This window comes from Balaenoptera borealis (genome assembly GCF_965194805.1).
Source record: "Balaenoptera borealis genome assembly, chromosome: 1".
Taxonomy (NCBI): Eukaryota; Metazoa; Chordata; class Mammalia; order Artiodactyla; family Balaenopteridae; genus Balaenoptera; species Balaenoptera borealis.
Genome location: NC_138860.1, coordinates 76,622,049 through 76,635,045, shown reverse-complemented (window position 1 = coordinate 76,635,045; position 12,997 = coordinate 76,622,049). Strand labels below are relative to the sequence as shown.

General features: G+C 44.6%; 1 protein-coding gene across 1 annotated transcript; it reads right to left on the bottom strand.

The window, feature by feature from the left end:
- Positions 1 to 4,391: 4,391 nt before the first annotated feature.
- FCGR3A (Fc gamma receptor IIIa) lies at positions 4,392 to 11,068 on the bottom strand. The gene is made up of 5 exons (XM_082407270.1): positions 10,921 to 11,068; positions 10,217 to 10,237; positions 9,608 to 9,862; positions 6,675 to 6,929; positions 4,392 to 4,967 (listed from the first exon to the last, which is right to left on the bottom strand). The coding sequence occupies exons 1-5, from the start codon at positions 10,958 to 10,960 to the stop codon at positions 4,777 to 4,779; spliced, it is 762 nt and encodes a 253-aa protein (XP_082263396.1). The 5' UTR covers positions 10,961 to 11,068; the 3' UTR covers positions 4,392 to 4,776.
- Positions 11,069 to 12,997: the final 1,929 nt, after the last annotated feature.

Below are 12,997 nucleotides of genomic sequence, written 5' to 3'. Positions count from 1 at the left end.
GGATTGCTGTAATGTGTACATGCAAAGTGAAGCATAGGAAATATATGTATATTTAGAATAAACTTGAAAGTTATTTTTAGTTTTTGCAGCCAATCCAATAAAGGAGATGAAGATGAGAGTAGTGAGTCCCAAACTTGGACTTCACAGAGGAGTAAAAATTTCCCCGAAATGCTGGTGACCAATATAGGGTTGCCAACTTTTTATTTTGCCAAGTTAGGAAATTGATAAAACAATCGCAGCCACATCAACTATCATCTATCCTCATCATCATTTTATAAAGGAAAGGACATTTAAAAACAAAAATTTAAAGTGTGAAAAAGCAATGCCAGCTTAGAGGTCATTTAGCAAACTTATCTGAGATACACACACATACATATATATAATTTATGCACATACATCTCTATATTTGTGTGTATTCTCATTTCACTGGAAATCATTGAAAACTTTGACCTGCACCGAAACTGGAACCCAATAATTAAGAGGATGGTGGTGCAGAAAGAAGAAGAAGGTTCTATGTGGAGGGTTCAGAGGCGCCCTGGGGCTTGGGCAACAGAGAAAATGGCTGCTTATGTGTGCTTGGGTGCGGCGAGGAACCGGTGTGGTAGCCGGGTTGGGTATGCCTGGGGTGGAGGTGATGTGATTCACGAAGCCCGTGGCTGTTAAATGGCCCAAGAACAAAGAGAGGAGCTTCTCTCTAAGCTGGAGAGAAGAGGAGAAACTTATTAGGCCCAGCACTGACCAGGATCCCTAGGTTGATTATGTTGGATAAAGGGCCTCGGGTAGTTGGATGTGGATTATGTCAGAGTGAAAGTCCTTAAATTACAGGCATTTATAAATCCTGTGTCCTGTCTGGGTGCCTAATATGCTAGTAGAAACCTTTAAAAACAGCTGGGGTTGAAGATTAATTTTGTTATGTTACGCTCCCTTACTTAGATATAACATTTTGCCGGACATGATTGGACATGTGACGCAGTATTTTAAAATTTCACGATAATAAGCTTATTATAAGTTAAGACTCGCGCACGTACACATGAATGCATAAATTGTCTAGATCAGCAAAAAAGTATATTGATATACTTCTCAGAGCAAAACCAAGTGAATTCGTGAACCCACTGAGAGCATTCATTTTGGGTTCCCCAAAGACCCTTCGTTCATTCGTTCTCGGCTGCTCTCGTTTTCTTAGCATCTTCCGGGTAGAAAGTGAGTTCTGTCCCAGATCTAAGCAGGTGCTAGCGTAGGTGCTAGGGAAAAAGACCTGCTTCTCTCGGGGCTACTAACTGTCCTGGTGCGCTGGAACGTGATGGCTCCACCGGTTCCTATGCCAGCCTCAACCAGAATTTTTTTGAAGACGCAGAGAACACTACGGGGTTATTCGTCAGTGAACTGACTTGGTAACAAAAAGTCTTATTGTCTGTCTCTGTGGCGCAATCGGTTAGCGCGTTCGGCTGTTAACCGAAAGGTTGGTGGTTCGAACCCACCCAGGGACGGGAGTTCCACCCTTTTGAACCCCGGGACGTATCACAGTGTCACTCCACTCAGGCTGCGTCCAGCCTACCACGTGCTTTGCTAGCAGTTTCGAGTCCACGTAATTAAGGTTGCAACTACTAATACAATTTTTACTTGCTCTAGTAAGGTTCTACTAAAATTGCATCATGAAACTGACGCTTTAAAAATACTTACCAGCCAGAGGAAGTGAGTATTCATAATCTCAAACTGAAATATTTTATCCAACCTCTGCCTGCGTTGCCTTTGTACTTGTATTTCCTAACTCGTGAAACGGGCGTTTCCACACCCTGGGCCCTTAGTCATTGCTACGTCCTGCTGGTTACCAATATTTGGAGAACCTACCTTCTAAATATTGGAATAACCATCTTCCTCTTCAGCCTGCTGACATTTACTTCCTCATTACTTATCTCTTCGGTTACTGAAATAACTACCTAGCTGCCTAGGCAGTTTCCTGTCTTCAGCTGTCTAATCCTTTCCAGCCTCCAGGTAGCTGCCAGAGAAGCTTTCTTTAGAAAAGACCTGTTTAAAATCCCTCAATGGCCTGCAGGGTAGACTACAACCTTAGCTTGGAAGGCAGTGCCTTTCATAATCTGGCCCCTGAACCCTCTCCTCTGCTTCACTGACTCTTCAGAATTGAACATAACCAAACTGCTTTCTTGACCCCCTTCTCTGGCTTTTGAATCTTTGCCCATGGGCCTTCAGCGTTTCTCCTTTTTGCCTGGCAAACTCCTAGTCATCCATCAACACAACACCAAAAATTAAGCCTCTTTTCTGCAGCCCTTTCTTCATTCTCTCTTTATTTACGTTTTGGTTTTTTTTTTCTCACTAAGAATGAAAGTTCCTCCAGGGAATGACCCTGGGTCGTTCATCTTGGTATCTTCAGCACCTAAACTCAAGCTTGGCACATTGTAAATACTAAATAAATGTGAACTGAATGTTCAGCATTTCCAAATGGCCTTGTCTGATGTCTGAATCTCATCTAATATTCCTATACCAAGCTTGAATTGTCTTGGCATAAAGCTCATAACTGACACAATTAGGCTGGCCAGCTACCTCTGCCCAGGCCCCACCTCCTTCCTAGCTCTTTCCTGCCCCATGCTCTAAAACTACCTCTAATTCTCATTCATCCTCCTATCCAATACCACCTATGAAATTTTCCTTTTGCCCCGTTGTCCCAACAAGATTTGGTGAATTAGCAAGCTGACTAATTCATATGAATTGTGGTGAGATGGTTGCTGAGACGAGAGGGGTTCCTCATCAACCCAAACTGATCCCTGTGTAACCGAAAGTGGGGTCGGGCTGCTCGCCACTCAAAAGCTAGTAAAGAGGCAAGGTTGGTGGAAAGGAAAGTTTGCTTTATTTTGGATGCCGGCAACCTGGGGGGAGGGGTGGACCCTGTCCAAAGGCCGACTCCCCTCACTGACAATCAGTGGGCAAGAGATTTTATAGGCTGAGGGAGGGGGGCTACATGCAGAAACAGCACAGTCAGCTCTGACAGTCATCTTGAAATTGGTCATGGGTGGTCTAAGCAGCGTCATCTTGATTGTTTTAAGTACAGTTCGTCTTCAGTTTGAGGGTCGGTTTGTTCCCATTTCCTTGAGGCCAATTCTTGGAATTGTGGCAGCTTTTGTCATGGCTACAATCTGGACATCATGTAGTTAACTCTTTCCACCCGGTCGGGGTTTCAGTATCTATAAGACAGCTCACAGGAAATGGCTCAGAATATTATCTATAGCCTTTGAGAAAGAACTAAAGGTCCTTGACTATGCTTAATGACTAAACTATTATAATTTGGTCTCCTTTGACTGTTTTCCTTTGTTTCTGCATTTTCTCACTTCTCTGATTAAACTTAGTCTTTGGCTAAAGTTTTTCCACAGACAAAAGGCAGGCAGAGGACATGGGGGACAAGGACCATAGGGTCCTGCTTCATTTCACTGATAGAATTTTGGACAATGGGAGGAAAAAAGGATTTTTTCATTCTTGTTTTATTACCATGGTTTTTCCATCTTCTGTCTGACAGTAGAAGCAGGATCTTGTAAAATGCCTTGCTGAAATCAAGAAATGGTTCTATTTAAAACTTCTGAAACACAAAGAGAGATAGCTAAAGCTTTCTTCTATAAGCAGTGATTGCCTTCTCCACCTCTACTCCATTGTTACTGACATGCTGAGGGATTTCAAAGTTTCATAATTTAACTCAGTAGAGTTTAGTACATTTAATATTGGTTATCCAACATCTGTTTAAAGGATGATGTGATCAAAGCTATATGTGAATTTGATACTAAAACGGAAAAGCTGGTTTTATAGTCCCTGCCACTGCTCTCTAATTCTCACTATTGTGCCCAGTAAAAGCATTCTCACCTCCTACCCATTCCTTCCTGTGCAGTTGTGGTTGACTTCTTCTCATGCTTCCTCTGTTTGGGTGTGGAGGTATCTCTGTTCACTGAGCTTAATCTGGGACAGCAATGTTGCTCTCCTTCCAATGGCTTTATTCTGTGCTTTCTTTTCTAAATCCTCCAACCCCTACACCCCTTCCTGGACCATTTCCTACTCATGACATTAAGAGGGTTGATCATCGTATACTTGCAGACCATCCCAATTCTGACATGGACCCCCCTGAAAAACTCTATTCTGCATCACCTCTGTGATTTTCTTTTACCTCTACCATGGCTCATATTCTAGGAAGACAGCCCAGGTGGCGGTCTTCTCTGGTCTTTCCTGGACTACCCTGCTCTTTCTTAGCCACCCCCTTCATTGGTTCTGCTGTCTCCCCTAGACCCCCCAGACGTACCCGCAGTCTGTCTAGAAGGAGTTTTAGGGTGACTTGAAGGCAGCCAGCCCTGCAGCAACAGATGCAGACTACTATCCAGCTGGTTCTCAACCATGAATTCTCTTATTTACATATCCATTTATTTAAGGACAATATTCATACATCAAGGGTAATCATCAAGAGTCTGTATTGTTGCTTTGCTGGGACGGAATGGTTAGAATAGAGAAAGCATCCATTGTCGCTCTGAGACTTCTATTCCTGGTAATGCAGCTGCTTACTGGGGCTTCACTGTTAGCCCCTGAAGATCACAGTCCCTTCCTTTCCATAGGAGACCAAGAGAAAACAGAGTTGGGTGAAGGACCCTCAGCCTAGAGTCTGAGGTGTAATTTTCCTGCTGCTCCCAGAGATGCCTGTTGGGCATGGTGGGGCTGTGAATTTAGAAAGAGGTTCAGAGATGCTTCTTTTATCACCCCCATGGGATGGGGATGCTGCTTTTATTACCCTCATTTGCCCTGAGGGCCCTGAGTCCATGTGACTTTGCTATTCCTCCAGTCCTCCTTTGAGTTTCGAAGGTCTCTCTTCACAGAAAAATGCAGCCCCGTGTCCACTGCAAACAGGAGTCCCATCACCAGGAAGAAAGTGATTTGGTGCCAAGGTGGAAAGAATGACGAGCTGGATGGTGGACTTTCTTGACCTAATAGGAGAAGCAGAGGGATGAGAATAAAATGACATTTGTTAAGGCAGAAATTTGGAATAAACAGTGAGGTCATCGGTGGAAAGTCTTTCTGACACCTGCTAAGAGGCAGATTCTAAGGAATATGGGGGAGTCTGGCGGAAAACCATAGCTTCCTCCTACTGAGTCTGGGTCTTAATGCTACCTGAGCAAAAGTGTTTTCATGTTTGTTGGAGGTATGTGACATAGTGTTGAGCAAGGTAGGTTGTAGCTGGGTTTTGTGTGAAATTATGAAAGAAGTCAAAGTTGAAGTTGGTGTGAGAACACTATTTCTTAATTCAGTAACTTTCTCTTGTGTCTCAAAATAGTACTCATTGTTTTTACCCCACTAAAGGAAATCTAAAAAAAAAAAAGTGAACTATTGAAATCTGCTACTTACCATCAGAAAATTGATAATATTTCTTTATCACGGGTCAGTAACTAATAACCCAAAATGGAAAGAGGTAGAATTTGCTTGTTCTCAACCTCTTAGCCCTTAATATTGTTATTTTAAAGTCATTCCTCACTGTAGTCTACAAACTGGTAACATTAGAGTGGATTTTTAGTCTCAATTTTTTTAACTCTTAATTTTGATTTAATTTCAAACTTAAAAAAAGGTTACCAGTAAAGTATAAATAACTCTCATATATTCTTCACCTAGATTTACTAATTGTTTGCATTTTGCCCCCATTTTCTTTATTATTTGCTTTCTCATTCTCTATTTGAGAGTATTTATTTTCAATTTAAATTGTGATGAAGTTATTTTTTATACAAATTATGGCACTGTTTTGTTAAAATCTCAGAAGATGTGTGGCTATCTTGCTGTCTTACTACATGTAAATTGCTTACAACAAACTTCTTAGTATGATTACAGGTGGAAGTTTTGTGAAATTAGGAAGTCCAGGAGCACCGTGGCAGGGGATCTCTGACCCTGGAGGATGGTACTACAGAAACTGGAGATGTTTTCTAAGTGACTTAGTGGAATTCAAAATTCTGTCATAGGACATTGGCGCCTGTCCAATCCTTTCATTTTATCTAGTGGTTCAGTATACAGGCTTTGAATCTTTGGTGTGCCCTTGGAGACACATTAATTACCCCCCTCCCTTTTTTCCACCTCAGTTACTTCATCTGTAGAGTCAATATTACCGATCTCTTAATGTTGTTGTGAGGGGTTACTATGATCATCAGACTAGTTGCATGTAAAGAAGCACTCAGCACAGTGTCCAGCACGTTGAAAGATGCCCAATAAATGTCAGCATGTCTTTGTTACAGAAGTGGAAACTGACGTTCAGAGAGTTTAACTGGCCACAGTTACATGGTTAATTAGCAGCAGAGCCAGAACACAGGTTATGGGTCTTTCTGTGAGAAAGTGAGGCACTACTGCCAGCTTCGCTTTTGGCTATGACTTGAGGCTTGGAGGGGAAAGGAGAACAGGTAAAGATGGGCCAGCATGATAGAGACAGATAACATTATGGATATAGTTTGAAAGAGGTTAAGTAAGGACAGGCATATTTATGGGGGAGGAAATGTGACTTCTGCACCTGCTGTCACATTGCAGAGTGAATGATCCTTGTAAAGAAGTCTGTGGAATGGTCAGCAATCTCCTCCCAACTCATCTTCCCAGTGTGAATGCAGAGTCCCCACACATGGTGCTCTGGGCCCTTTAGATGTGCTCTGCACATCTCTTACCTTGAACAGTGATGTTCATAGCCTCTGAAGACTCGTTTTTCCTCCCGATAATCCCCCTGCAGAAGTAGGAGCCACTGTGTTCAAGTTTTGCTTCTGGAATGTAGAAGTCAGAATTCTGATAAGAAAACTTCCTGCCTTTGCCATTCTGGAAAAATTGAACCTTTTCTACAGTAGTATTCTTCCAACTGTGACACTTCAGCTGAATGGGCTCTCCCTCCTGGACCACCCACCGAGGGGCCTGGAGCAACAGCCAGCCTGAAAGACACAAAGAGAACACAGGCCCAGGAGGCCTCAGCATTCAGTGCAAAGCTCTTGTGAAGGGGATGCTCACTACCCAGATCCTGGGGGATGATGGAAAGCCAGACTGGGAGCCATCCTTACGTAGCTTTCTTTGGGAAAAAGCCAACTGGGCCCTGCAAGAGAACGCAAGTCACACCAAGAACTTTTGTCTAATGGTGGAGAGGGAGAGACACACACATGGTCAAAACATAAGGTTAGAGCATAGGGTCTCAGTGATGAGGCAGGTGAGAAGCAATTTGCAGTGTCCTTAATGGCTACACTTGGATTTGCTATGGCAGGTAATAAGGAGCCATTGTAAGTTCTAGATCAAAGAGTAAAAATTGTATTAGAAAATGATGATTTGCCCAATTAAAGGAAAGGTAGACTTCAGAAGGAATGGACAGTTGTAGGAATATTGGAAGACTGTTGCAGCCAGTCAAGAAGAAGGTTACTGAGTGGCCACAGGAGTGGCTGCAGAAATCATGAAGGAGAACTCAATATAAAAGTCAGGGAGGGGGGGACTTCCTGGGTGGCGCAGTGGGTAAGAATCTGCCTGCCAATGCAGGGGATATGGGTTTGATCCCTGGTCCGGAAAGACCCCACATGCCGCGGAGCAACTAACCCCGTGCGCCACAACTACTGAGCCTGCGCTCTAGAGCCCGCAAGCCACAACTACTGAAACCCGGGTGCCACAACTACTGAAGCCCGCGTGCCTAGTGTCCGTGCTCCGCAACAAGAGAAGCCACTGCAATGAGAAGTCCGTGCACTGCAACAAAGAGTAGCCTCCGCTTGCCACAACTAGAGAAAGCCTGCGTGCAGCCAAAAAAGAAAAAAATTAAATTAAATCTTAGGAAAAAAAAAAAAAAGTCACGGAGGGGAAAAAAAAGCATGTGTGGTAGTGCTGATGGTAATTGGTGGTTTCTGAAGGGCCACAGCGTCTCAGCAAGGCCATCTTCATTACTGAGCACAGCCTCTGAGAGAGAGAAGGTTATGTCACCAAGACACTTTTTTCACAACTGCCTTGCCAAGTAACCAGGCTCAACACACATACAGAGAACTTGAAATTGTGGTCAGGAAGTTGGCCTGAATAATTAAAAATGATACTGCAGAGAAATTTTAAAATGACATGAGAAAACATTCATCAGACAATGTTAAGTTAAAAAGACAGAATACAAAAAGTAGGTATGCTCAGAAAAAAAAGAAAAAACTTGGACTTAAATATTAACAGGGGTTACCTATGTAATCATATATGTGTATATATGGTCTGGTTTCTTTGGGGGGAACATTCTTGTTCCATTCTGGCTGTCATGGACTCAGTGAATGTCCATATGTACATTCGTTAAATTAATATTTTATTGAGCACTTACTATGTTGTGCAGACTGGGGATACCCAGATGACTAAGACACATCAAAGAATCTGTGATCTAGACATAGAAATAATTACAATACAGTGTGATAAGTGCTACAACAGGCTATGAACAAAGGACTGAAGGACCAAAGAGAATGGAGCAAAGAAATTCTGCCCAAAGAAAGTAAGGAAAGCTTCTCAGAGAAGGAGATAAGTGAAATGGGTCCTAAAGAATGATCAGGAGTTTGCCTGGTGAAGTTAATGCTCTTGGTCACAGTTTAAAACAGTTCTCACTGATTAGACTTCTAAAGTCAGTTTCTAGAGCCAAGTTTAAGACAAACTAATAACTCCCAGATATGATTTGTCTATTGCTTCCTGTTGGTAATTCCCCATTTTATTTGGTCATAGGTGGCCATCTATCTCTCACCTAGCTAGATGATAGACATTCCTCTTTGTAGCTCTGTAGACTGAAAACCATGTCAGCTAAGTGACACAGTCAGGCAAAGAAGCCAAGAAAATCAGCTTCAGATTCCATGGAATTCTGTTGCAGGTCCACCTTCACTAGGCCCTCCTTCCCCTCCAGACTTGTTCCACTCACATACATTATACAGATGGGGCAGCCATGAAAATAGAGTCAGGCTTACAAGGTGACGCTGCAGGTACCGGGCTATGTGGTGTGATTTCAGGGACACCAGGAGAGATCTCTGCCTCCAAAATACTTCTTCTACTTGCATTAATGACTGGATTCTGTTAATACACAAAGACTTTGATTCCATGATGAATATGCAGGCTGAATGTGTATATATATCTCTATTAGGAGAGATATCACATGGCCAAATTTATGCTGAAGTGTATATTTTGAGTGTGGCATTGATGGGAAGAGAGAGATAGATATTATGGTAAATTAGGGATGGCTTGCGGGGTAGCTTAGGGCATTGTGTGTCTGAGAGTGAGGAGACTGAGGTCCTAAAATGGATTCATTAATTTATTCAATAACTACTATTGAGCATCAGTGTCACGCCCTGACCTTCAGATGACACCATTCATGCTGTATGTATTCTATGTGAATGTTGATTCCTGGAATTGTGCAGTGCAGCAGCCCTGTAGTATACGCCAGGCTCTGACTTTTTACCTAAGGCCTACTTATAGCTAGGACTACAATTCTGATATAATTCAGTAGGACTACAGATCATCTCATCTTAGTTTTAAGCCCCAGGAACATCATCTTCTGGTGCTTCCCAAGTCTTTCAGGGCCTCTTGTTTTACCATTTATTGGTGATTTCCCTTTTCCCCTTCACCTACTCACCAATGTAGACTTTTAGCTTCACCGGGTCGCTGAGTGTGGAGAGGCCTGTCTGACACTTGTAGTCTCCACTATCCTCAACTTTGGCACGTGTGATGAAGTAGCTGGAGGCCTGGTTTGAGATGAGCGTCCCATTGTGCCACCACTGTGTGGAATTGTCTCCAAGAAGGTAGTCCCCCTGGCACTTTAGAGTCACATGGTCATCCTTGAGCACCCGGTCCCATTGAGGGTCTAGGAGCACCACAGCCTTTGGGAGATCTGCCGAGGAGTCAAGAGAATGTAGATAAGGGCAGGGAAATGAGCCAGCCCTACACTGGCATTCCCAGGGAGGCTCAAAACCCATTGCAAACCGAGAGTTGGCAACTCAGCCTTAGCATAGCACTCAGTCTGAGCATATTGGCTTGGAGAGGCTTGGCCTCCTTCTTGGTCTCCCTTTATCTTGAGCAAAATTGGCCAGAGAAGCATAGGGCCAAGCCCTACTGTGTTGGGGGAATTACCCCTGCCAACCCCACATCAGCAATTTCCTATGCAAAGAACATTTCCTAATACCCTGTGGCTATTGCACATTTACATTCCTCACTTGACCCGTCCAAGACCACGAAGCAAACTCACCAGTCTGCGTGCCAGCTGAAACTGTAAGAAAAAAGAGTGAAACGAATATTGAGTAGCAGCAGAGATCAGGGTGACTGGAGTGTGGAGTGAGTTTAAACTCCCCTGCCCACCTCTGCTCTGGGAGGCCTGTGTCCCCAAGAATCAAGGTAAATATAGTGGATAGCTCTCCCATTGCCTGTCCTCTGGTCTCCAACGTCTGTGCCTCCTACTCCCTTGTCCACCCAAACCCCTGTTTTCAACACCATTCCCTTACTCTGTGGTCCCCGTTCGAACTCCCAGATTAAGGGTACAGATCGAATGTCCCTGAATCAAGCCATAAAAACAAGCTCACCCCAAGTCCCCTGGAAAGGGAGGAAATTAAAAGACTTAGAGAGGAACACTGGAATGTGAGAATGGAAGAGACAGACCTTCAGGACCATCTCGTCCATACTCTTCAGTTTATAGGTAGACAAACTGAGACCCAGAGGGGTGAAGTAACGGAGACCTCACGTCCCCCTTCATCTCCTGATTATGCACAAATCAGGGCCAGCAATTCTCCACATCTCTAACGCTTGAAGCTTTGTCCTAGAAGCTAAATCTACATCCATAGACATGGTAAGGGGTCCTATCCCTTGGTAGGGGTCTCATCCCTTGCCTGAAAAGGGATGTCTGCTGAACCCAGGGCATCTTGAGCTCAACTCCCAGGCAGGGTGATTCTGACTTACCTAGAAGCAGCAGAGCCGTTGGTGGTAGCAGCTGCCACATGCTGTGCGTTAGAGTAGACAAGTCACCACAGATGTCAGAGCCCTAAGGGGACCTGGTTGACTTGAAGAGAGGAAGTAAACAGCCTTTCTCCCCACCCCTCAAGCCTATTACTCATCAGTTTCCTTTTTTGGAAACGTCATTTGATTCCTGAATCTGAACTCTGACAAATGAAACCCCACTTCTCTGGTTTGGATCCACCCGCTGACATGAACAGGACAACAGGACCCTGGGAATGAGACTCAATAAGGAGGACATTCCCTGAGGGGGTCTCTTGTTCTACCTCAAAACTTCTCACTCTCCTGCTTGGCCCAGACCCATCTCCACCCAGCCAGGGCCTGCCTACAGAAAGTAGTCATTTAAATCATCAGATCATTAGAAGTGTCCCTCACCCCAATATTATCTCCACCAACATTTTCTTTCAAAATTGGAAATGCATATGCCTCTGGGATCTCTTACTAACTCCTTAGTGTGAATTCCATCATGAGATTTGCATCCTCTAATAAAAGAAACACAGGCAGTGGGAGAGAAATGGGCTCTGGGAGGAGGAGTTACCACTGAAAGGTTGGAAGGAACACAGAAAAGGTGGAAACGGGGTGGGGGGGAAGAGGGCAGGGTGAAGCGAGGACCAGAGCATTTTACCTTCACCCCAGTGTTATTAGGGCTGTGCTGGGCCACAGTAGTTCAGGTTAGCTTGGGCCCCTCAGGGACCCACTGGGCCTCAGCTGGTCTGTGAGCCTAGCAGCCTGGGTTCCAGGGCTTCTTACCAGAAAAAGTGTAGGCGCAGTGGTTAGGAAGTGGTAAGGTTGCTAACCTCTTCTCCTTTTTTCTCAACATCCCTCCTGCCAACACATACACCCCCATACCCTCCCCCACCCTCACCCCTACTTTGTTTGCTCTCACTTCAGTCCAGGTCTCAGACAGAAAATCAAATGGCTCTGCTTGGCCATATCACGCCCCCAGCAGATTCCTGGACATCTGGGGCAGGTCTCACTTGGAAAAGCCTTGGAAAAGCCCAGGAGGTGAGCAGCAGACAGAAGTGAGCCAGTGATGTTTGGCAGGGGTAGAGTGGAGGCAGGGGCTGGCACAAGTGCCTGCTGACCACTGCTTTGGACTCATGCCCCTTTCTACTCCAGAGTCATATAAAAACTGCTTCACAGGTTTTGATTTCTGTTTTGTTTTGCTCCTGAGTAGAGTTAATTGATCCTCCACCATTCCCATCCTCCCCGCCCCCAACATGTTCCCGCAGCAACCCTCCCCCACAGGCCCTTGGATTAGATGTCTGACTAAGATGGACATTCTAGTGCTCCCTCTTTTTTTTTTTTTTTTTTTAATGAAAGCTTCTTTCTTTCTTTATTCATTTTTGGCTGTGTTGGGTCTTCGTTTCTGTGCGAGGGCTTTCTCTAGTTGTGGCAAGCGGGGGCCACTCTTCATCGTGATGCGCGGGCTTCTCACTATCGCGGCCTCTCTTGTTGCGGAGCACAGGCTCCAGACGCGCAGGCTCAGTAATTGCGGCTCACGGGCCCAGTTGCTCCGCGGCATGTGGGATCCTCCCAAACCAGGGCTCGAACCCGTGTCCCCTGCATTGGCAGGCAGATTTTCAACCACTGCGCCACCAGGGAAGCCCTAGTGCTCTCTCTTAAGGGATTTGTTTACATCTTCCAAAATCCAGACTAGTATCTGAAAGCTTCAGGCTCCATGATATGGTACTTCAGATGCTTATCTGGGAAACCTAAAACAGAAAGAGTGCCTTCGGGGCTTTACTGTGGTTTCTGAGGTGAAAGGTGACTACGCCTCAGCGCTCTCTGTTGTTCATTGTTACTGAAGTGGCTTTCTGCAACATGATGTGGTGCAAGGCATTCGCTTTAGTTTTCCTTCTTTGAGGTTTTATTTTCTTGTTAACTCGTTTTCTGTCTGTGGCCTTCAAATGGAGGGAGGAATTGTCAGCTGCCGAGAGGATGGGCTAGACAGGAAGGAGAGGAGGGAGAGCACAGGAGGACAGCAGAAGAATGGGAAACGTTCTTCAGGTTTTCCTGAACA